This window comes from Piliocolobus tephrosceles, chromosome 3 (genome assembly GCF_002776525.5).
Source record: "Piliocolobus tephrosceles isolate RC106 chromosome 3, ASM277652v3, whole genome shotgun sequence".
NCBI lineage: Eukaryota > Metazoa > Chordata > Mammalia > Primates > Cercopithecidae > Piliocolobus > Piliocolobus tephrosceles.
Window position 1 is genome coordinate 89,595,667 of NC_045436.1, and position 25,266 is coordinate 89,620,932.

Consider the following 25,266-nt stretch of genomic DNA (forward strand, 5'->3'; position numbering starts at 1 on the left):
TCAAATATAGCACCAGTCACCACATAAGGCTTAAATCAATATATTGCAAGTAATTTCTATGAATGTTGAACAATGCAATGTAGTGTATGTGAAAAGATCTTGCCTAATAAGTTTCATTCTACTCCTCAAAGTTACTGAAGTCAGTCAACTATTAATAACAGAATTTTTATAGAAAGATTCCATCTTCTTTACTTTAGATGTTATATCTGTCTTGTACTACGATAAAATAATGAGCATTGTGCATCACACCTTCTGATAATCTCATACTTCTATAAATACTGAAAGAAATAATCACTCTTTTAAATTTAGAGAGAGTGGGTTTTAGGCTAACAATTTGTTTCTTCTTTCCAAGACAGAGTCTTGTTCTGATGCCTATGCTGGAGTGCAGCGGTGCAATCTCAGCTCACTGCAACCTCTGCTTCCCAGGTTCAACCAATTCTTGTGCCTTCACTTCCCAAGTAGCTGGGATTACAGGCATGTCCCACCATGCCCAGCTAATTTTTGTATTTTTAGTAGAGACAGGGTTTTGCCATGTTGGCCAGGCTGGTCTCGAACTTCTGACTTCGAGTGATCTGCCCGCCTTGGCCTCCCACAGTGCTAGGATTACAGGCCTGAGCCAGCATGCCCAGCCTCTAACAACTAATTTTAATAAGTATTACTGGACTAGTCTACAGGTTCACTGAAAGAAAGGCTACCTGTGAAGATGTGTTTAATTAGCTTTTGCCCTCATATCTCAATTCTGTCTTCATTACAGCTCTGTGCTCAGTTTTTCCATCTATGAAATAAATATGGCCATATCTGTCCCTGGAAGAACTATGCCAAAAGATTTTAAAGAGACAGACATCATTTGAAGGCAGTATTATTTTAAAGTATCAATATTACATTTCTTGCAAAGAGCTGCTAAGTTAGTTCTTGGTTTTTTGCTCTTTTAATGAGTTTATTCTGTCAATTGGGAAAATATCAACTTTAAAATCTAAATATATGCCATAAAATTTTGGGACAAATTTTGAGTTGAAGACGGCAGTACAAACTCATGTTGAGCTGTGTACACACATACAATAATAATTACAGATGTGTACATATGCATGGGTTAATATACCTACGTATTTCTCAATTCTGCTGCAAACAATGACATCCCAGTAGAAACAAGCACATCTAATGCCCAGTTCTTGGTTTCTAAGTATGATTCTCCAACAAAAGGAACCAGGGCTCTTTGGAGGAGGGGTTGATTCTAGGGATTCTAGCATTGGGGCAGGGAATATACAAGATGAACCTGGAGCCTCTTGTAGTGCCAGAAAGTAAGGAAGTGCTCAAAAATCAAAAGGATGGGCACATCAAAGGGACATAGTAGCCAACCTGGCAGAACTCCTAATAGCCAAGCTGGACAATTTAAGCAACAAAATAAATACTGTGTTACCCAAAATACAAAATGTACATGAGTCCATACTGATATAAACAAATTAGAGTGGGAGGGAGAGACAAATTTCCCATATAGAAAAATTCCAAATACTACATATGGATATTCCCACTCTCAGGAGGTTGAATGTAATCTTCCCCACCCACCACCTCCCATGACTGGACGTAGTGACTGTTTTTTTAAAGAACAGAGGTATGGAAAGGGAAAATAAACAGTCACTTTCAGCAGCAAAAAACCAACACACACTACCTTAACCAAGTGTCCAAAGGTAATACACCATCAAGCTGATAGCATGTAACTCCTGACATGATGCAGTGAGAAGGACCTTCCCCTCTGGTATTCTTCCAAAATATCCATAACCCCACTCTAATCATGAAGAAAACATCAGACAAACTCAAATTGAGGCACATTCTACAAAACACCTGATTAGTACTCCTCAAAACTGTCAAGTTTATGAAAAAGAAAGACAGTGGAACTATCACAGACCAGAGGCTAATTAGGCATGACGACTAATTCAGTGTGGTATCCTAGATTGGATCCTGGAAAAGAAAAATGACATTAATTAAAAAACTAGTACAATCTGAAAAATAAAGTCAAGTTTTGTTAATAGTAATTACCAATATTGGTTACTTAGCTTCTGACAAATGCTTCATGGCTAAATAAAAGGTTAACACTCGGGGAACTGGGTGAGTGGTCACAGAAGCTCTCCATATATCTTTGCAACTTTTCTGTAAATCTAAAAGTATTCCAAGTTTTTTAAAAATCTGAACATAAAAACTGTTTCTACTGATTTTTGTGTAATTTGTGATCATGAATTATATTTTATAAACATATTCTGAGTTTGTCCTTTTGAGAAAGCCAATGCTGCTAACAAAATCCATGAATTCATTATAAGTGTAAAGTTACCTGGACAAGTATTTCAATAATAAATATTGATAAACCATTAAGTTTTTTTTTTTTTAAGATAGAGTCTTGCTCTATTGCCCAGGCTGGAGTGCAGTGGCACGATCCTGGCTCACTGCAACCTCCACCTCCTGGGTTCAAGTGATTCTCCTGCCTCAGCCTCCCAAGTAGCTAAGACTACAGGCATGCGCCACTACGCACAGCAAATTTTTGTATTTTTAGTAGAGATGGTGTTTCGCCATGTTGGCCAGCTGGTCTCAAACTCCTGACCTCAAGTGATCCACCCGCCTCAGCCTTCCAAAGTGCTGGGATTACAGGTATGAACCACCATGCCTGGCTGATAAGCATTAATAATTAATTAATAAAGGCTTACAAAACTGTATCTTTTATAAAGGTTTGAAATAAAGAATCAATTGAGGATTCCAAACATTTAAGAGGAAGCCCAGTTTGCTCACTTAGCCACAAGGCATACATGTGCCTTGTCTCAGTGGAACAGCTGCCACCAATTCAAGTTGGAAGATACTAGGTTCCTGGCAATGACACATCTCCAAAGTTAGGAACATGGCCCTTTCTCCAGAACATATTTTTCCTTCTGCCCTGTTCTACCTGTAATGACTTACAAAGAACCGCCTCTCCCTATGCTGTCCTTCTCTGACTTTGAAAGTCATTTCATCTTAATAACTTTGGCCGTGGGTTATACCCAAAGGATATATATGGCTTGAGGTCCTGGGCTATAGAAAGGTTAACAACCAGTAGTCAGAAAAGACCAGTCAGGAACATAACTGAGCATTCCAAGAGATTGTAAAGTTTTCCACATTCATAGACATCTTCAGAAGCTGTTGAAATTTTCTGGGATTTGCTCTAAACATATGGTAATAATTTTCAATGTAAATAAGAGATCTTTAAGAGGCAGTTATTTAATCTTGCCTTTTCCATCCCTTTGGCTCTAGTTAAAGGCTTTTTGAAAAGCAGTATCAAGCACAAATTTTAGTAAGACCACAGTTAGTAAAAGGTTATAGTATTTAAAAAATCTATGATAAGGAACAAGTGCTGGGAAATAAATAACAAGGCATAACAGCAAATAGTGCCTTGATGTATTATGTTAAATATCTTTTCATTTATCTCATTAAATCCATCTTTTCTCCAGCTTAACAAAGGTTATAGCAAAGGTAACATTTGTCATGTGAGTAGGTCATAAAATAGGAGTGGCTATGCTTCTGAATCACATTCACATCATCTTCTAGGCATATTACATAATACTCAGCTATCCTGGATTTGCTCCCTATGAGGTTATCAGCTGATGGTTTCAATTTTACAACTGGAAAAATGGAAACCTTGTCCTTGTAAGTATTCCTAACAGAAATGGGACTTACTCATATGCTCAACGGGCTACAGAGAAACAACATATTATGTTGTACTTTAATGACATATGTGAAATTAAAATAGAAAAAGAAAAAGTCCGTTCCTTCTAGGCATAAATGCGTATTTAAAATTTCATAGTAAACAAATACTTGTAAGTGATAATTTCCCCATATTTCCAAATAAGATAATGTTGCATAGACCTTATGAATTTTATATTTGATCTTTTTGGTAAATATGGTTGTGAAAATTGAATTTATATTCTTCTTTTCAAAAATTCTCTGCTTAACAAGCACTTGTTTTTGATATTGGTCAAGACATTTGGCATAAAAGTTAAGAAGCAATGCCGGAGAAGATACCTGAGAAGACAAGTGTGCCCTCCCCTATCTCCCTCACTTTTTTTTCTTTGAGGTTTTAACATGAAGATATAAATTATTGTAAGGTCTCAAAATAATCCTTTCACAAAAATAAGACAGTTTTATGTTGTAAAAACATTAATTATTTGTCAAAGGTTATGTTCTTCCATCTTCATCTGTCACCAGCTGTCAGCATCTCCTTTAAAGATCGGTTTTTTCTTCATAATGACACCTGCATGCAGCTCGTTGGCTATCCAGATATGGTTTACAACCCAAATGTATAACACTGTCAAACAAGAGTTCCACTGTTGTTTCACATGCTGCAAAATAAGAAAATGGGATTACTGTTGGGCAACTGCATTGCTCTCTTTTCACCTATGTTACACATTACGGCACAGCAACAAGCATATCCCTCGTGAGCACTGAAATGTATGCTAGATGAAAGTCACCAAGCTCTCACAAGCTGTAGCATATTTACATACACACATGTAGATATCTACAGACTTCCAGTTTTAGTCTCTTTATCATGCACCTTACTTTTTGTATGCATTCAACTGTTCAACCCAATTTTTTTTTTTTTTTTTTTTTTTTTTTTTTTTTGAGACAGAGTCTCACTCTGACACCCAGACTGGAGTGTCATGGTGCAGTCATAGCTTACTGCAGTCTCCACATCCTGGGCTAAAGGGATCCTTCCACTTCAGCCTTCTGCGTAGCTGGCATTACCATGGCCAGCTAATTTTTAATTTAAATTTTTTTAATTTAATTTTTAATTTTAAACAGATACACAACACCACACCCAGCTATTTTTTTTTGTTTGTTTTTTAAGTGGCGATGAGGTCTCACTATGTTGCCTAGACTGGTCTCAAGCAGTCCTCGTAACTTGTCTTCCCAGAGTGCTGGGATTATAGGCGTGGGCCACCATGCTTGGCCCAATTGTTTAAACTAGACAAATAAGAGTCTTTTAAAATAGCACTGATTAATCAGTGTTAATTTTCTTTTTATTTGAAAAACATAATCACTAAGAGATGTCTGATAATACTCTTAAATTTGCATTTTAAGAAAAAATGTTTTAGGTGCAGAAGAAACAAAGTTTACAAATTGAAACCTCAAAACATTTCATTATGGCCAATGGCTTCTGAGGACTGATCATACATCAGTTAAGAGGCTTAAAGTAAACAATCCAATCTCTTTGACCAATGTCCTAATTTGACTTGGGGATATGGGAGCATAGAAATCAAAAGTAGTTTTCCCCAGTCAGGTTTGTTTGTTTGTTTGTTTGTTTGTTTGTTTGTTTTGAGACAAGGTCTCACCTCACTCTGTCACCCAGGCTGGAGTGCAGTGGCATAATCTTGGTTCACTGCAACCTCAGCCTCCTGGGTTAAAGTGATTCTTCCACCTCAGCCTCCCTGAGTAACTGGGACTACAGGCACCTGGCTAATTTTTGTATTTTTTGTTAAAGATGGGGTTTCACCATGTTGGCCAGGCTGCTCTCAAACTCCTGGGCTCAAGTGATCCACCAGCCAAGGCCTCCCAAAGTGCTGGGATTACAAGCGTGAGTCACCGCACCCGGCCCAGTCAGGTTTTTAAATTTTTTTAAGACTGTGAAAACGTGATTTATTTACTTTTCTTAATCTAAGAAACCTGAAACATCCAGGTGAGATTATCTTATTTTTTTTTTTTTTTTTTTGAGATGGAGTCTCGCTCTGTCCCCCAGGCTGGAGTGCAGTGGCCGGATCTCAGCTCACTGCAAGCTCCGCCTCCCGGGTTCACACCATTCTCCTGCCTCAGCCTCCCGAGCAGCTGGGACCACAGGCGCCGCCACCTCGCCTGGCTAGTTTTTTGTATTTTTTAGTAGAGACGGCGTTTCACTGTGTTAGCCAGGATGGTCTCGATCTCCTGACCTCATGATCCGCCCGTCTCAGCCTCCCAAAGTGCTGGGATTACAGGCTTGAGCCACCGCGCCCGGCCGAGATTATCTTAACATGTTACACTAACAGAGATATAGCAGAGTGGCTTTTAGTTATCCAAATACTTTTCGTTTCAAAATATTCATGTTAAGGAAGAAACTTGTCATTACAAAATCTTAACATTTTCAAAGTTCTCCAAAAGACGGTGCCAATAAGAAAAAACCAACCACAGAAGTGGAGAGGCTATGACTATTAAATAGGAGGTCACATGATTATTGGTTTCACATTCTTCTGAAATCAGAAAACAGGAAATAAATCCATCTATGCTTCAGGTTTACAGCTAGTTTACTTTAGCCAAAAGCTGCAAAGGGAGACAGAGGCTGTGAATTCAAGATTACCTGCAACAGAGATTTCTTCCTTGACATGAATTATTAGGATATTAGAATCAGGGCTATAATATGAGACTATTTGGAGAATACTGTGTAATAGACAGAACACAGATTTTAAAGTCAGGCTAAATGCTCACTTGGGGCAAGTCACTGTTTTCTGAACCTTCGTTTCCTTCCTTGAAAAATGGGGATAACACCACCTACCTCTTTAGGTTTCTGTTGGCATCAAATGAAAACATGAATAAAATATCTAGCACAGTATCTTATGATAAGCGCTTAAAATGTTATTTTCCTTTCCTGCCTTGCCTCTTCTGATTTCAGTGTATGATATGTTCTTTGGCTTGACAGTAGAGAAATCTTATAACTATTAGTATTTGAATGGTGATTTATTTGTATTTCCACAAATACTTCGTTTCATCCTTATGACAACTCTGTGAGGTGAGTATCATCATTCTCCTTTTAAAAATGACACCAAAGGGCCCTTTCCCTTTGCTAGTTCGGTTTTGTATCTCTTCACCATAATACCTCATGGCAGTGAGTACAACTATATGCTGAGTCCCATGAGTCCCCCTAGTAAATCACTGAACCTGGGGGTCATCTGGGGACCTTCCCAACAGAAACAGGTAAAGACAAGTCTTCTAGAAATTCCTACTCCAAATCCAGTGTGCAATACTCTTAAATTCACTGATGGTATGGTCTGAATGTTTGTGTCTCTCTGGAGTTCGTGTTGAAATCCTAACCTCCAAAGTGATGAAATCAGAAGGTGAGGGCTTTGGAGGTATTTAAGTTCAAAAGGATGGCGAATGTGATTAGTGCTCTTATAAAAGAGGCCCCCAGAGAGCTATCTAGTCCTCTCCACTAAGTGAAGACACAGTTAGAAGGCATCTGCTGCAAATTAGAAAATGAGTCCTCATCAGACACCAAATCTGCTAGTGCCTTGATCTTGGACTTCCCAGCCTCCAGAACTGTAGGAAATAACTTTCTGTTGTCTGTAAGCCACCCGGTCTGTGGTAGCAGTCCAGACGGACTAAGACAACTGGAATCAGAGTTTCAAACATTAGCTACTTTAGGTTGTTACATGATGACTGGAGATATATTTCAGGGCACAAAGTAGATGAATTTTTCTCTCTCTTGGCTTTGGACACCCCTACTCTCCCAAGGTTTCCTAATGCTTTTTGCTTCTGTGACTATAAATCATTTTAGATTACAAAATCAGCTCCTCACCTCAGAAAATTGAAGTCTGTGTCACAATAGATAATATATGTGCAAGATTTCTATTGGTAAACCCTATACTAAAACATAAAGCATTTGACAAAACTTTAAAAAGTACACTCATCCCTAAGCCACCAGAACATCCTTACCCTGAACATGCTGAGTGAGTCCTAGTGTTTTCTGTACATCTCGGCAGATCTTAGAGAGGCAGTATTGGAATTCCTCATCACAGTCATTCTTGCTTTTGCCACAGGTCTCATAGCACCTGTCGTGTTGGTTGCAACACTTTGTCAGGGAAGGGATACCAATGTTAAGCTGCAAAAGGCATTTGGATGGATTACTGTCAATGAAATGCAAAACTCCTCTGCTGAAGTACCACATTCAAATAGACTAAATAGGCATAAATGATAATGACTGCTGTATAGATAGTTCCAACATCCATTTCTGCCTACAAATATTTTCTGTGTTATAAATCTCCCCATTACACTTACCCACATCCACTCATGTTACTCTCTCAGCCATGCCTCACTGCTCCCTATTCTGCACAGGTAACACGCACAGTTACCTGTCAATAACAAAACTTCCATTTGTCCAAAACACAAAACATAAGTTTTAAAAAAAGAAAGATAAATCTAAGTCTATTAAAGATTCTCCAGGGGCTAGGCAAGTATGATTTTTGGATATTCAAAGTGTTTTGTGGCCTCTCCTTCCAAATAAAACTTACTTTATGTGAAATATCACAGAAAACTTTCCTATAACTCAAATTTTGTTGTTTTTTAATCTTTAAATATTTCTCCATTCCCCAAAGATACTATTACTCTGAATCTATAACTTCAATTATTTTAAGTAACTTTATACACAAAATCCTTGTGTCTAGGAATCATTTTCATAAACATTTTTTTTCCCATAATACTTGGCTTAGATCCAGTCTCTCCTACAACAACCACACAGCTATCCCACTTAGTCTTGTTTTAATGTAGAAAACATCATTTATCTATACTTTTTCCCTCTAAGTAGTATTACTTCTGTACTCCAAACTTTTCAACTATGTATGTGATATTAGGAAATATCACTTAAATAGTATGAACATCTATAAAATTCAAAAATAAAACAATTTTACTTCATTTACTTTTGTTAGGAGTTTTGCCAAAAAGAATCTAATAAACCTGATCACTCTTACACTCAGCTAAATTATTTGTGAATCTAAGAACATGCTGATAGTCTTATATCACCAAAAGTATTACATGATTTACCAGTTATAAAACTTATCAAATAAAAGACAATATTTACATGAACACCAAACAGTGGAGAGCCACATCCATTCGGTGGGGAGGGTTTATAACCATAACGTGGGAAAGGCTTAGATCCTATAAAATATAAATGGTATTATAATTTATTTTCAAATATGATAAAAATAAAATAAATACTCAAATAGGTCAATATGCTACATTAGCCTTAGAAATATTTAATATTTACTTGGATGCTAACATAAGTGCATATGTCTTTATTCTGATGAGCATTAAGAACGCTAATTAGACTTTTTATTTCTCCTGTGGTGAGGAATATATACAAGTGTGCACATACATACATACACATATACAGCAATTCATAAAATGTAATTATTTGTAAGCCTATGCCATACGGAACATACAAAAGCTTATCCTGGACTTCTGGAGATTTCAGAGGTCACTTCCCAGATAGGGTTCATATATATGAAAGATAAACCCACCCTGTTTTCCTGTACATTCTAACACTTTGTTTTTTAGAGCTAAGATAGTATCTTCCCAACCTCCCACAAATGCTTCATTGCATACAAACCTCAATAACCATTAACCAACCAGTTTACTCGGTCAAAGCCTAAGGCTAAGGAAGACAAGATCATCTGATAATCATTTAATAACCTTAGTATTACAAGACATTACAGGACCACCCAATCTGCCTGCTGCCCTCCCACTCAGTCAACCATTCCACAAATATACTCCTTTGCCATCTAAGGAAAAGGTTAAGAGGCATACTTGGTGAACTACGGTACTCCAGAAGTACTGCCGTTCTAATGAAGTACTTCCAAAGAACAGAAGACTTGGAAGGCTAATGCTCCCCAGTAGCACCAAGTGTTCAGCAACAAGGAAAGAGATGACATTATCATAGCAATCTTAAACTTTGGAGATACTTCAGAAACATCTCACCTCATTTAATACAGGCTTACCTCAGAGATACTGCAGGTTCAGTCCCAGACCATCACAATAAAGCCAATATAACAATGAAGCGAGTCACACAAATTTCTTTGGTTTTCCAGTGCATATAAAAGTTTGGTTTACACTATGCTGTAGTCTATTAAGCGCTCAATAAAACTGTCTATAAAAACCAATGTACAGACCTTACTTTAAAAATAATTTATTGCTAAAAAATGCTGACACAGATACTAAGTGAGCACATGCTGAGGGAAATATGGTGCCAACAGACTTGCTCAATGCAGGGTCGCTGCTAACCTTCGATTTGTTAAAAAACAAACAAACCACAATTATTTGTGAAGTGCATTAAAGCAAAACACATTAAAATGAAGTATGCTTAGGCCGGGCGCGGTGGCTCAAGCCTGTAATCCCAGCACTTTGGGAGGCCGAGACGGGCGGATCACGAGGTCAGGACATCGAGACCATCCTGGCTAACATGGTGAAACCCCGTCTCTACTAAAAAATACAAAAAACTAGCCGGGCGAGGTGGCGGGCGCCTGTAGTTCCGGCTACTCGGGAGGCTGAGGCAGGAGAATGGCGTAAACCCGGGAGGTGGAGCTTGCAGTGAGCTGAGATCCGGCCACTGCACTCCAGCCTGGGCGACAGAGCGAGACTCCGTCTCAAAAAAAAAAAAAAAAAAAAAGAAATATGCTTGTATAGAATATTTACATTTATGTAATATTTATGTATAGAAATCACTTCAACCTACCAGTCACCTACTGTCTCTTTGAATGTTTCCCACAACCCTCCTACATCAAGAAATAACCTATTCTACTGTGAAATAACATCAATTGTTAAGACATTCGTCTGCCTTCTTGTAAGTTCTACCTATAAACAATCCTCTGCCCCTTGGGGAAACAGAAAAATAAGCCAACTCCCTATTTTACACAATAATCCTTTCAAATATTTGGGGCTACAATTTATCTTCCCTTCTAAAATGAGATATTCCCAGGTATTTTACCCTAAGACATGGCAATTTCCAAATATGATCCCACAGTTGGATACATAGGAGTGACACAAAGTATTCTACCAATTTTCACTTAATATTTATTGGTAGGAGACTTAAATAAAGATGAGGTTACCCTCCAAAAGTAAATTGAGGGTAAAAAAAGCAACTCTTTCAGTAATCAACCATCAAAATAAGTAACCCCTCAAGGTAATAATTGAAAAATGGTTTTGGCTGGGCTCATCCCTGTAATCCCAGCACTTTTGGAGGTTGAGGCGGTAAAACTGCCTGAGCCCAGGTTTTTGAGACCAGCCTGGGCAACATGAGACCCTGTCTCTATTAAAAAAAAAAAATATATATATATATATGAATTTTTAAAAAATAACAAAAGAAAAAAAAAATGGTTTCAGTGACTTGCTCAGAAGTTCCATGCTCAACTGAGGTCACCATATACAGCCTCAAGAGAGTAGTATAACCTTATGAAGATATAAAGCTATAGCCTGGACTGGGAGTGGTGGCTCACACCTGTAATCACAGCACTTTGGGAGGCCGAGGCAGGTGGATCACCTGAGGTTGGGAGTTCGAGACCAGACTGACCAACATGGCGAAACTCCATCTCTACTAAAAATACAAAATTAGCTGGGCATGGTGGCACATGCCTGTAATCCCAGCTACTCGGGAGGCTGAGGCAGGAGAATCTCTTGAACCCAGGAGGCAGAGGTTGCGGTGAGCCGAGATCGCACCATTGTACTCCAGCCTGGGCAACAAGAGCAAAGCTCTGTCTCAAACAACAACAACAACAACAACAAAACAAAAAACAAACAAAAAAAAACCTATAGCCTGCTCTAAGGAACAATGTATACAAAAAGGAATGGTTAAGATGAGTCTAGAAAAGGGAAGGCCAATGATAGCACTTACGTCTTGTTTTTCCAACCCTGTCCATAAGGATGGGTCCTTATCTTCCCTTGGAAGATGAGGGTAGATGACTCAAGCTATCACAGATAAGTCACCATGATCCTTCAACTCCTACTTTTAGTCCTTCATTTTTTTTTTTTTTTTTTTTTTTGAGATGGAGTCTCGCTTTGCCTCCCAGCAAGCTGGAGTGCAGTGGTACGATCTTAGCTCATTGCAACCTCTGCCTCCCAGGTTCAAGCGCTTCCCCTGCCTCAGCTTCCCGAGTAGCTGGGACTACAGGCGTGCGCCACCAGGCCCAGCTAATTTTTGTATTTTTAGTAGAGACGGGGTTTCACCATCTTGGTCAGGCTGGTCTCAAACTCCTGACCTCATGATACACCCGCCTAGGCCTCCCAAAGTGCTGGGATTACAGGCGGGAGCCACAGTGCCCGGCCCGGCCCTTCATTCCTAAGAAAACAGTTTATGACTTGGCTTCCTACTTACAAGGGCCTACAGAGGAAGGACATACTAACTACTTGGATGTCCAGTGGGCATCTCAAACTTAAGCTGTCCCTCCTGACACTCACCTCAAATTTGCTCCATTCACAGTTCCCTGTTTTCAGTTAATGGTAACACTATCCTTCCAGATGCTCAGAGCAATAATGTCAGCCATTGTTGCTTATGTTCTTGCGTTCTTACACCCTACATTCAATCCAACATACATCTTGTTGGTATATCCTGTTGACTCTACCCTCAAAATATTCAGAATCTAATCACTTCTTACCATCTCTACTACTACCAATCCCACTCCAAGCCACAATGGATTATTGCTATAAACTCCTAACTAGTTGCCCTACTTTGGTTCCCCTGTCCCACACTAACCCTCATAATCCAGTCTCCACACTGAGCACAAGTGATCTTAATTAAAATATGTTAGATCATGTCTTTTTCTGCTCAGAGCCTCTCCAAAGGCTTCTCATCTTATTCAGAACAAAAGCCAAAGTCTATAAAGCCTATGAAACCGTGTATAACCTAGTCCTCCCATGATTTCTCTGACCTCATCCTCTTCCTATTCTCTCTTCCTTTCTTCCTTAACCTATTCCTCTTTGCTGTTCCACAGACACTGCAAGTCTGCTCCTGTACCAGGGCCTTTGAACCTGCTCTTCCTGCATGTGGATGCCCTTTTTCCTGACACTAGTTTCTCTTTTACTGCTATGGTTTGAATGTTTGCATCACCCCAAAATTCATGTTGAAACATAATCACCAATGTGATGGTATTAGGAGGTGGGACTACTGGAGGTGATTAGGTCATGTGGACAGATCTCTCATGAATGGAATTTGTGCCCTAAAAAAGTGGCCCTAAAGAGCTGCCCTGCCCCATCCATCACCATGTGAGTACACAGCTAGAAGGTGCCATCTATGAACAAGGAAGTGGACCCTTACCAGAAAATGAATCTGCCAAATGCTTGATCTTGGACTTCACAGCCTCCAGAACTGAGGGATAAATTTCCATTGTTTATAAGCCACCCAGTTTAAGGCATCTTGTTATAGCAGCCTGAACAGACTAAGACATTCACCTTCTCAGCAAGTCTTCCCTGACCATACTATTGTAGCACATATGACCTAACATACTACATCACTAATCTACTTATTTTATTATGTCTCCCCATCCTAAAATGCAAACTCCTTGAAAGCAGACATTTTTGTGTTTTGGATTCCCAATGCCTAGAACAGTGCCTGGAATAACTTTGTGATGAATTTTTGCAATAAGTATGTGATGAATTAATGAACAGAAGACTTGGAAGGCTAATTTCCATGGCGGTTGGAATATTCATTATAAATGGAGATTATCTATTGAGAAACTCTGCTGTTTGCCCTAAAGCCTCTTTTGAGTTTGGTGAGCATTCATCAGCCTCCAAAGACTGATCACTTCTAGCTTGTCACATCTCTTTAAAATACAGCACCTCAGACTGAACACTGTAGTGTAAGATGGGCTTTTTAGCCTTTTGTGGTGGATAAAGTACTTGTATTAAAACAGCCTAACATAGTATGTTTCAGCTGTTCCTCACTGCTAACACAGACACTAGTTAAAAAAAAAAAACAAAGCCGGGCACGGTGGCTCAAGCCTGTAATCCCAGCACTTTGGGAGGCCGAGACGGGCGGATCACGAGGTCAGGAGATCGAGACCATCCTGGCTAACATGGTGAAACCCCGTCTCTACTAAAAAATACAAAAAACTAGCCGGGCGAGGTGGCGGGCGCCTGTAGTCCCAGCTACCCGGAAGGCTGAGGCAGGAGAATGGCGTAAACCCGGGAGGCTGAGCTTGCAGTGAGCTGAGATCCGGCCACTGCACTCCAGCCTGGGCGACAGAGCCAGACTCCGTCTCAAAAACAAAAACAAAAACAAAAAACAAAAAACAGTTCTTTCTAAAATGCACTTTTTAATACCTACTGCTAGAGGCTTAGCACTTCTGCAATTTAATTTTGAGCCTAAATATAAGATTGTATATAGTAAGATTCAATCTTGTTTGTTTCAGTTCACCATTCTCGACTGCTCAGCAGTTTTTAAATCTAGAGCTATTCACCCAGTGTTGCCTGTTGCTCCCAGATAGTCACAAACCTAAGATGCAGATATTAATCAGGACAGAGGTCCACTACAGATGAGTCCTCTCTCTAAGCAGCGGTGAAGTCATCAAATCATATCCAGTTTTTCTCAAGGGAGTATCATGAGAAACTATATATTTATCTATAGTTTTCTTTGCCCTAACACACTATAAACCTCTTTACAGAAAAGGAGAGAGGCTGGATCAGCATTTACTTCTTGGGAAGCCCATTCTAGTTCCTCAAACTTCATCATGAACCTCTCTTTTGTCAGGGGTTTTAACAATCAACTGTTTAAAATGTTTAGAAACATATCTAGAGATACACATTAAGTAATAGGTCAAGTTGTTGATCTGAAAAAAGTACAATAAATACACCAGAGAATGTTCAAAAAGTCTAGAAACAGGAATAATAGTGTATTTACAATATATATTGTTCAGATTAACAACTGGACTGTTTTAAATTTAGAAGTATATCATCTAAAAAAGTGTCTAGTGGTTAATGAAAAACATTGAGTGTGTCATTTGAAAATAAAGCATGATGTTTATCCTACGTTTCCAACTTTTTAGACACCTTGTACATTCTCCCTCCCTTCCATCTGCCAGTCTACAGATTTCTGGTACCTCACCCTTTTCCATGAGAAGCAAAGATTATCACCCTAAGACAACCGATATGGGCCTACGGCTTTAAAGACATGTGTCTCAATTGTCTTTTTTTTTTTTTTTTTTTTTTTTGAGACTGAGTTTTGCTCTTGTTGCCCAGGCTGGAGTGCAATGGCGTGATCTCAGCTCACCGCAACCTCTGTCTCCTGGGTTCAAGCAATTCTCCTGCCCCAGCGTCCCAAGTAGCTGGGATTACAGGCATGCGCTACCATGCCTGGCTAATTTTGTAGTTTTAGTAGAGACAGAGTTTCTCCATTTTGGTCAGGCTGGTCTTGAACTCCTGACAGGTGATCCGCCTGCCTCGGTCTCCCAAAGTGCTGGGATTACAAGCGTGAGCCACCGCGCCTGGACTACTTTTTTTTTTTAATCAGAAAGATACTTCCCTCAATGTACATTCAACGGCAGTACTTCTATTTTTCCTTCCCTTTGCATTTTATCTAAATCCATAGACTTTGATTTCAAATCTATAAAAACATTCCTGATGCTGGTGATGTGTGTAATGATAGTGATACATACATATGTGTATGCATGCATGTACATATATAGACATTTTCTCATAAGAGATAATTACCTTTGAATGAGAGAATGATCGGACACAAATGAAGTCAGAAAAACTAAACACACGCCCACCATAGGAGAATAAAGAGGAACAGAGATAGTACAGAGAAGGTCAATTGGCAAAAATGAGAATGGAGGTCCGAGGAAGTAGGAGGCTGCTGTGTCAAATAGGGCTAGTGGTCATAATTGTCCTAAGAAGAAGAGCTGATAAAAATCAAGTAATAAAGAACCAACATCTACTGTACATGAAAAATTGGATAATAACACCGTGAAATAAATGCTGGTAAAAAGTTTGGCTCCCCAGTGTAAATGGCAAAAGGGGCGTATGTATTTGGTTCTTTAGTTTCTTTCGAAGCAAACTCCTAATGTCATTTCCTCAGAAAGGCCGTCCCTGCTTACCTCATCTAAAATAGCACCCCCTCTCTTTCTAGCATTTATTGACCTAATTAACATTAACATGAGTCAGTTTCTATGAAGAAAGGACTTAGTCTGCTCATGTAGAAGATATTTAGCACACAGTGGGCACCCAATAAATTACCAGATTAAAACAAGGGGAAACATTCTTTGATGAAATTAAAATAATTCTTTATCCACAGCAAAAAACCGAAAACTTGGAAGTAACTAATTTCCTGATAAATTCTAAAGTATTTTGCAGTTCTAAATTCACCTTTAAATTAAAATAGTTATTTCTGAACAAAGCAAGTTATATAGATAGTTCTTTATTACAGGTTAAGTTGATTTAGACACCAATGTTACAAATGTATTAATATTTTAAATTTTGTTATAGTGTTACAGTGGCCAAGCATTTTAAAAATTAGCATTTCTACTGGTGCCAGTTTTTACAAATAAAGCAAAAACTCAATAATGGAAGAAACAAAATCAGAGTAACATCAAAACACCAACACCATGATGTCTTGGGGCCACTGTCCTCTAAAATTTGTAAGCAGATACAAACCAAAACCACTGTGTACAACTGCATGGAAAGACTATTCATTAATTTCAATTTCTGACTTAAGCAATAGCTCCTTCTCTTGATTGTTTATCATTTGTATGGAATGCTGAAATCTAAAGATTTTCATAGACTGAGACAAAGTTGATTATTTTCCACATATTTGTTCTAAATTTGATGCAAATACTTCCAAATAGACCAACTGTTTTCACCAGAAAGAATATGAAGCAGATGACAAGCACAAGAAGTAGTTTGCTGGGTCACACAAAGGTCTCACCTCAGAGTTTTGTAAGATTCCATCCTGCACTCCCGAACACTTGAGACTTTAAATATTCATGATCATTAATCTCCAAAGGGTCCTAATGCTACTTTATTTTTCTAGTCTGTTCACTTTCCTATATTCCTCAAATCTCCAACATCCCCATTCCCATCTTCTCTGTCAGCTGATGACCTGGATTCCTACTTTACTGAGAAAAGCAGGCAATCAGGAGAAGTTGAACATCCACCCACTTAACCAGCATCAGTGCTCATATCCTCTTCCCATGTTCCTATTAACAGGGCTATGCTATATGCTGTTGGCCAAACTCTCTATGTATGTACTAGAAACCACTCCCTCTCACTTATCCAAGGCTATGGCTCCAACAATTCTCTCCCTCATCAGTATTTCTACTCTCCACTGAACCATTCTCAAAAGCATACAAATATGTTATTATTTTTCCTAATGCCTGAAAACTGTTCTTTCCACATTCTTCCCCATTTCAGTTAATGGCAATTCTGTCCTTCCAGTTGTTCAGGCCAAAAACTGTAGTATCATTTTTGATTTAACTTATACCTAACTTCCAAGCCATCAGCAAATCTTTTAGGTCCTTCCTTCAAAATATATCCAAAATTCAACTACTTCTCATTACTTCTATTGCTACCAACCTGAACAAAATCACCCCTGTCTTTTGTCTGGACTCTTACATGCCTCACTCTGCTTCCATTCTTACTCCCCCACTTGACCCCTTTTGTTCTCAGCACAACAGCTAGAGGGATCCTAGAAAACATACATCACTGAATGAATTAACGACTTATTCATCATTCTAAAAACATTTACAAGCCAGTTTTGGTTCTATTTTTCAAAGGAAATCGAAAAGTTTTCTTCCTTAAATCTTCCTTGCTGTAAGGGAGAAAAAAGTTTAAGAAAATAACGGATCATCAAATTTATTTCCCTAAATACTTAACTCTCAATAAGGCCTTTTTCCTATCCAAGAGAGGATGGCCAAAACTAAGGGAGAAAGTCTCCATAATGCCAGTCCCTCAGGTAAAGCAAGGACATGTTTATTTGACCAACTTCTCCCTCCCATTAACTCACTTTTTTTTTTTTTTTAAGCTCTCTTGATCTCTTTCTTGCAACTAAAAACACCCCTTAATCACCATGTTTCTCCAGATTTGGGATTGTTCTGTTTGGTTCTGATTTGGTCACCTGAATTCCAAAATATAGGAAAGGTTGAATCACTGTTCCAGAGAGACTGCTCAAGTAACAGCAATTTTATTTTATTTTAATTAATTAATTAATTAATTTATTTTTTGAGACAGAGTCTTGCTCTGTCACCCATGCTGGAGGCATGATCTTGGCTCACTGCAAGTTCCACCTCCCAGGTACAAGCTATTCTCCTGCCTCAGCCTCCCAAGTAGCTGGGACTACAGGTGTGCACCACCATGCCCAGTTAATTTTTGTATTTTTAGTAGAGACCACGTTAGCCAGGCTGGTCTCGAACTCCTAAGCTCAGCTGATCCACCTGCCTCAGCCTCCCAAAGTGCTGGGATTATAGGCATGAGCCACCACACCCGGCCTAATTTTTTTTTCTTTCACTGAGATCCAATTATCTATCAGTATGGTGACTTGGACTTGAAACCACATGTCTGCTAAACGTAGAGTACTTACTAAGACAAAAAAAATTTTTTCACTGAAGCATATAACATTTTTTAAATTCTCAAATTTCTTTGTGTTTTTTGTGCCAGAGACCTTCCTCTGAACTCCAAATAGTAAATTTTTTTTTGTTTGTTTTGACACGGAGTCTCGCTCTGTCACCCAGGCTGGAGTGCAGTGGCTGGATCTCAGCTCACTGCAAGCTCAGCCTCCCGGGTTTACGCCATTCTCCTGCCTCAGCCTCCCAAGTAGCTGGGACTACAGGTGCCCGCCACCTCGCCCGGCTAGTGTTTGTATTTTTTAGTAGAGACGGGGTTTCACCGTGTTAGCCAGGATGGTCTCGATCTCCTGACCTCGTGATCCGCCCATCTCGGCCTCCCAAAGTGCTGGGATTACAGGCTTGAGCCACCGCACCCGGCCCCAAATAGTAAATTTTGAGAAGCCTGTAGAAGATGAAAGAGATTAAAAAGAAAGATTAAGCCTGGTGTTGTGGGGGCATGGTCTATAGTCCTAGCTATTTGGGAGACGGAGGCAAGAGAATTGCTTGAGCCCAGGAGTTGGAGGCTGCAACAAGCAATGATCACACCACTCCACTCTAGCCTGGATACAGAGAGAGACCTTGCCTCAAAAATATTAACAAAAAATAAAATAAAGATTAAAATGGTATTTTAACAAGGCTGGTATTCATTCAATTTCAGGGACGTTTTAAATGTAAATAAACTCTAGAACCCTAGACTAATAAATTTACGAACTCGACTCCCTATCTCTGTAAAGGCAACCATATCTATCCTTCCTTTGGCTCAGGCCAAAACCTCAGAGTCATCCTTGACTGGCCTTTCTGCTCAGGTCCATTGCACTTGCTATTCCCTCTGCCTGGAATGCTCTTTCTCCAAATAACCACAGTGCCCCCACGTACCACTTGCAGATTTCTTCTCAAATATTCTTTCATCAGTGAGGCCTTTTCTGAACAACATTTAGAAGAGTAAATTGCCTCCAACATGGCCCCTCGTCTTCCCTGCTCAGACTCCACACTTCCTCTGATTTTACTTATTTACTAGTTTACTGCCCACCTCTCCCTCACCAGAACTCAAGCTCCACAGACAGAGATTTTTGTGTTTTACTAACTGCTAAATCTCAAAGTAGAACAACATCTGACCCACAGTTGGGATTCAAATCTTTGTATAATGAATAGGAATGACTAAGTAAAACTGTAACATTTGCTTCAGGAAAGGCAACCATTTGATCCTTAAATTATGCACTTAATCCTCCTCACAAGTTCTACAAGAACAAAAACATCTTTATGAAGCATACGTTTAGGTGACAACATTTAGGCACAAATTTAAGAAGCAATGAAACATGTCTCAGCACCTGTTCAGCGCTTTAAAGTATACAAGATACAGTTCATCCTTTACTTCTATTAACATAAAACTAGAAATTATCTTGAAAATTGCAGGCAGCAGGTGGCATCACAGCTTTACATGATATCAGTTCCTTTTAAGTTCACCCCTACAACCAGGCTCCAACAATGAAGTCACTGAATCCCCTATTATTTTCTGCTGCCAGCATAATGACACTCTAATCTTGGCTAATCTTATTGGAAACATGATCTCCCAAGTGCTCTTTTAACATTTTCAATATCCAAACGAAAGTCCAATATTTTTCTGACCTATTAAAATATTTAAGCACTCAAAAATGTGCTACAAAAGAATCATCTGTCTGAAATACTGAGGTGATCAGTACTCATACTGCCATCAAACAAGTTCTCAGGTTCAAAGAGAAAGTTCGACAAATATTAAAAGAGTAAATGAAAATAACTGTATTAACGTTAACCAACAACGAGGAGGGGGGTCACTGATATCTAAGGAAAGGAGAGTTATCGGAACCCTTTCTCAACACTCGAGTACACCAAGTCTGTACAAAGGTCGTAAGTTATTGTCTGTGGGTTTGCAGAAAAAAAAATTTAATATCAATTATAGAGAAAGTTAATAGGGCATGGTTTTTAAATTCTCAGTTTGCTTCGCATGTTCATCCAATTTACGGAAGCAAAAACTGAGCTAAAATCAGTCTGTTCCACTCCATTCCCATGATTCCTACGTCAGTAAGTTCTTGGGCAACTTGGTGCAATTGAGGGGGGAAAAGGTAATTCAGAAGCAACGCAAATGGAACGGACAGTAAACTCAGGTGACCTCTCACATTCTAACAATAGTGGTGCGAACTTGTACCCAGCTTGCTCAATCACAAGAACCGCAAGATTCTAGCAGTGGTTAAGTTTTTCCACAGCCGAAGGACACCGTCAAGGTCTGCCTTGCATCTGTCACTCACACCTCCAGGACCTCCGTCACCCCAATCCCCCGAAAGTACGAGACCTCGCTGGGCCCGGATGCCCCCTCACCGTCACTGCATTTATACTGGCAGAGACCGTCCTCGCCTCCCAGGAGGTCCAAGGCGGCGTTCAGGTACGTGTCTATCTTATGAACGCCGTTCCGGATGGTCTTCAGGGTGGCCCTCCAGTCGGTGGTCTGGGCCTCCTCCTGGCACCTGACAACAGCGGCCATGAGGAACAGGAGGGTGAGCGCGGGGCGCGGGAGCAGGGCCATCCGCGCAGCGCCGGGCTCTACGGGTCCCCGAGCCGCGGCGGGGGGCGCGTCCCCACAGAGCCCCCGGGACGCGCTAGGCAGCGGCGCGGGCCCCGGGCTTGGCAGCCGCCAGCTCCATATCCACGCCTCCTTCCCGGCTGGCCGGCAGGGCCTCGCTGGCTTTACGTGAACCGCCTCGGGGAGGCAGCGCCGTCGCGGGGACGCGCCCGCTCACCCGGACCACCGCGCCCGCTCACCTGGGCCAGCGACCGTCCCCTGTGCGCCTGCGCCGGAGCACGGAGCGTCAGCGGCGCACGGGAGGGGCGGGACGCGCAGGGGGGGTGGGGCGGGGGCGGGGTTGGGGGCGGGGGTGGGGGCGGGGGCGGGGGGGGGGGGGGGGGGGGGGCGGGTTTGGGGGCGGGGAACTGGGGTGGGGCGCGCGGGGCGGGAAACGGGGGCGCGGCCTCAATGGCCACGTGGTCTCCGCGGCGCCCTCAGAAGGGCCTTCGTCCTGGTTCACAAGGGAACCTTAAAAAATACCTAGTCCTGGGCCCCTTTTCTGGGGAGCCTGATAACGTTGGTCCCAGGTGGCAGTGGACGCCGGTATTTTTTAAAAGCTCTCCGGGCTGTTAACCTTAAAGTGAGAGTGCAGAGCTAACCCGGGTGGGGTTAACTCTGACCTGACCAGTCGGGGCTTAGTGCAGTAGCCCCGAGAGACAAGCTTTTCTGGGTGTGGACAACATGGGAGAAAATAACCCCGGTGTCCCCTTCGCAGAGAGGGCTGCGAGAGGTCCAGCTGAGTTTCCGGCTTGAAGACATGGTTCCATTGGCAATGTGGGCAGAGTCCGGCTCTCAGCTCGCAGAGAAGGGCTTTTCCTCCTCGCGTCCTCTCCCGGTCCTCCAGATCTGCTGTGGCCGCGGTTGGGAGCGGGATCTGGGAGATGCCAACCCAAGTCTTGGCGATGCCTGACTCTAATCAGGACGAGCTAGATGCTAGTTTAGAATTTCCGGAAAAAGAAAACAGTCCAACGGTAAAAGTCACAAAAGTCTCCCCTGGTAAGGAAGAAACGGTAGTGTAAACTTAACTACAGTTAAAAAAATAAATAAATAAATCTTAAGGAAGTTCATTGTTTTCCTACTGAAGGGATTTTGTAACTTGATAGTTACAGTGACGTTTGTTTCTCTGTACCCACCACCCTGCCCCCAGTATTGTGCAGGATCCATAAATAACTATTGCAGTAGTACTTTGTATCGGTTATAAATATCTGGTTATCTTAGTATCACAGCAGTTTCCAAGAATTTTACAGTAATATCCAGAGCAATGTTGAAAGTGTTGGGCAGGCTAGGGGCGGTGGTTCACGCCTGTAATCCCAGCATTTTGGGAGGCCGGGGCAGGTGGATCACTTGAGGTCAGGAGTTTGAGACCAGCCTGGCTCACATGGTGAAACCCCATCTCTACTAAAAATACAAGAAATTAGCCGGACGTGGTGGCGGGTACCACCTGTAATCCCAGCTATTCGGGAGGCTGAGACAGGAGAATCACTTGAACACAGGAGTGGGTTGTTGCAGTGAGCTGAGATTGCGCCACTGCACTCCAGCCTGGGTGAGAGAGCGAGAGAGAGAGAGAGCGAGAGAGAGAGGAGAGAGAGAGAGAGAGAGGAGGCAGGAAGGGAAGGAAGGAAGGAAAGAAAGAGAAATAAAGAATTGGGCATAGGTGTGTCCTTTCTATGAGAATTACCAATACGTTCTAGGTTTGGCCTTTTGTGTTTGTTGCAGACTTATTGAGCTTATAATAAATGTTCAGTGCACAGTTCATAAAAATTACATCCCTCTTTATTGAGTGCTTACTGTCTGCCAGGCACTTCGTGAATATGATCGCTCACATTCAGAACACTGCTTTACAAGGATGCAGCCTTTGAATAAGTTAGAAACAAAGAAAGGCATTCCTCCCTACAAACAGGGTAGCCAACAAACGGTGTAGCTCCAGGCTGGAGACCGCCTGCACTTCACTCAGTCCCTCAACCAGGAGTCTTGGGCAGTGATTAATTCCTACCACAATGGAGAAGGGGGAAGAATGTTCCCTGGAAGGTATTATTATCCTCCTCTTTTATAGTAAAAGAGTCAAGGTGAGAAGTCATGTGACAGTATCTACTCCAAACCAAGGCCTCTTTCTGTCTTCAGAAAATACTATAGATACTTTTATTTTTAAATTTTTAGATAACACATTTCAACACATTTTTAAAAGGGAACCTAGAATCATTGTCTTAGCTCTCTGGAACATTGGTTTCTCAGCTCCAAAGTATGAAAGTTGGACTAGATTACATCTGAGATACCACTACCCGAATCCTTAAACCAGGTTTGGTTCTTACAACTCTTCTTCCAGAGAAACTCCCTAGTCCAGAGATAAGACTTTCAAAAGAAAAGATAGAATGTAGTAAAATAACCTGGTTCCAGCCCTCAGTTATGACTGAAAGCCTCTCCTTTCCTGCACTTACTCTGTTTACTCCCTTGTGATCTCATTTCTTAACCTTAACTACAGCCTATACTCTGGGGAATCAGATGTAGTTTTCCTTGTCTGATCTCTCCTTAGGGATTAAATTCTCAAATGCCAGTTCTTCTGGCTGATGCAGCTGTTCTCTTTCTCTCTCAAGTAAATCTTTTCCATTGTCTTCCCCATGAGACTCACCACCATTTTTATAGAAAACAAGACTTTAAGTTTTATTTTCACATTCTTTTCACATTTAATCATTACATATTGGTTGTTCTGCTGCAGTAATTACAAGGTTTACTTTTTCCTCTTAATTGGTGCCGTTAAATACCAGGGATCTGCACTGACAACAGACTATCTATATAATTTTTAGGGCTCAGTGCAAAATAAAAATACAGAGCCCCTTGCTCAAAAATTAAGAATTTCAAGGTGATGGCCGGGCGCAGTGGCTCACGCCTGTAATCCCAGCACTTTGGTAGGCCAAGGCGGGTGGATTATGAGGTCGGGAGATCGAGACCATCCTGGCTAACGTGGTGAAACCCCATCTCTACTAAAAATACAAAAGATTGGCCGGGCGTAGTGGCAGGCGCTTGTAGTCCCAGCTACTCGGGAGGCTGAGGCAGGAGAATGGTGTGAACCCAGGAGGCAGAGCTTGCAGTGAGCCGAGATGGCACTACTGCACTCCAGCCTGGGCAACAGAGTGAGACTCTGTCTCAAAAGAAAAAAAAAAAGAATTTCAAGGTGATAACAGCAGAGCGTTAAAGTAAGTGCAGAGCCCTTTTGAGTGTGGGGCCTTGTGCTACTACACAGGATGCATGCTCTGATTCACCATATCATATAACTTTTTTTTTTTTTTTTTGAGTCTGGCTCTGTTGCCTGGCTGGAGTGCAGTGGTGCAATCTTGGCTCACTGCAACCTCCGCCTGGAGGCGGAGTTCCAGCAATTCTGGTTTGCAGGTTCCAGCAAACCTGCCAGGTTCCAGCAATTTTCCTGCCTCTGCCTCCCAAGTAGCTGGGATTACAGGTACCCGCCACCACATCTGGCTAATTTTTTTGATTTTTAATAGAGATGGGATTTCACCATGTTGGCCAGGCTGGTCTTGAACTCCTGACCTCAAGTGATTCCCCTACCTTGAGTTCCCAAAGTGCTGGGATTACACACATAAGCCAGTGTGCCCAGCTCATATCATGTAACTTCTAGATGACCCACTTCCATCTTTTCTTCCCAAACTTTGGCATAAAATGTTTGAAAAGAGCCTTCTGTATAGGACACTTTCATCTAACCAGCAAAACCTGTTATTTTCATGACAGACATCATTAGTTGCAAATCCACAGCTGTCTTCCAGGTCTTTCCTGCTAGAGAGTGGCTAATTTGTCTATATATACTTTGACTGTGGTAGGCAGGAGCTGAAGATAGGAAGTCAGTTAGGATACAGTAAACTAAGTATGTCATTAGTATGGCTTGGTCCAGGAAAGAAGCAGTGAGATGTGAAAAGTGGTCATATTCTGGATGTAACTTGATGGTGGAGCAGAAGGGATTTGCTGATGGACTGAATATGAGAGAAAAAGAGGAATCAAGGATGGCATTGAAATTTTGGCCTAAGCCATAGGATAGAGAGAGTTCTCACTAACTGAAATGGGGAGAATTGTGGAAGGAGTGGGTTTTGGGGGAAAATTTTAAAATACCATGTCTCGGTCATACCATGTCCGAGAAGCTTATTCTGAGTCTGCAGTTCAACATAAAGGTTAGAAATATATTTGGAGGTTGTCAGAATATATATGGCTTTTAAAGTCATGGGACTTAGCTTGGTGCAGTGACTCATGTCTATAGTCAAAGCACCTTGGGAGGTCAAGGCTGGCAGATCACTTGAGTCCAGGAATTCAAGAGCAGCCTGGGTAACATGGCAA

The 25,266-nt window shown here is 41.0% G+C and overlaps 2 protein-coding genes across 5 annotated transcripts in view; both read right to left on the reverse strand.

The window, feature by feature from the left end:
• CASP6 (caspase 6) overlaps positions 1–4,172 on the reverse strand; it is a 32,711-nt gene extending 28,539 nt beyond the window's left edge. The window contains exons 1-2 of one of the 4 annotated variants that reach the window (XM_023219926.2): positions 4,039–4,172; positions 1,904–1,956 (exon numbers count right to left, since the gene is read on the reverse strand). The gene's annotated coding sequence lies outside the window, so the exon portion shown is untranslated. The other 3 variants (XM_023219930.2, XM_023219927.2, XM_023219928.2) reach the window with 3 other exon arrangements.
• PLA2G12A (phospholipase A2 group XIIA) lies at positions 3,220–21,174 on the reverse strand. Its single transcript, XM_023219932.1, has 4 exons — positions 20,688–21,174; positions 8,834–8,910; positions 7,693–7,858; positions 3,220–4,355 (listed from the first exon to the last, which is right to left on the reverse strand). The coding sequence occupies exons 1-4, from the start codon at positions 20,890–20,892 to the stop codon at positions 4,237–4,239; spliced, it is 567 nt and encodes a 188-aa protein (XP_023075700.1). The 5' UTR covers positions 20,893–21,174; the 3' UTR covers positions 3,220–4,236.
• Between the last annotated feature and the right edge of the window lie 4,092 nt (positions 21,175–25,266).

Bases quoted from the DNA above. Each gene is read 5' to 3' on its own strand.
- PLA2G12A (XM_023219932.1), bottom strand. From the start codon at position 20,892: ATGGCCCTGCTCCCGCGCCCCGCGCTCACCCTCCTGTTCCTCATGGCC. The intron at 8,911-20,687 runs GTGAGGGGGCAT...TATATTTTATAG, and splicing joins CCAGTATAAATGCAGTGACG to GATCTAAGCCTTTCCCACGT. The intron at 4,356-7,692 runs GTAAGGATGTTC...CTTATTTTGCAG, and splicing joins ACTCACTCAGCATGTTCAGG to CATGTGAAACAACAGTGGAA.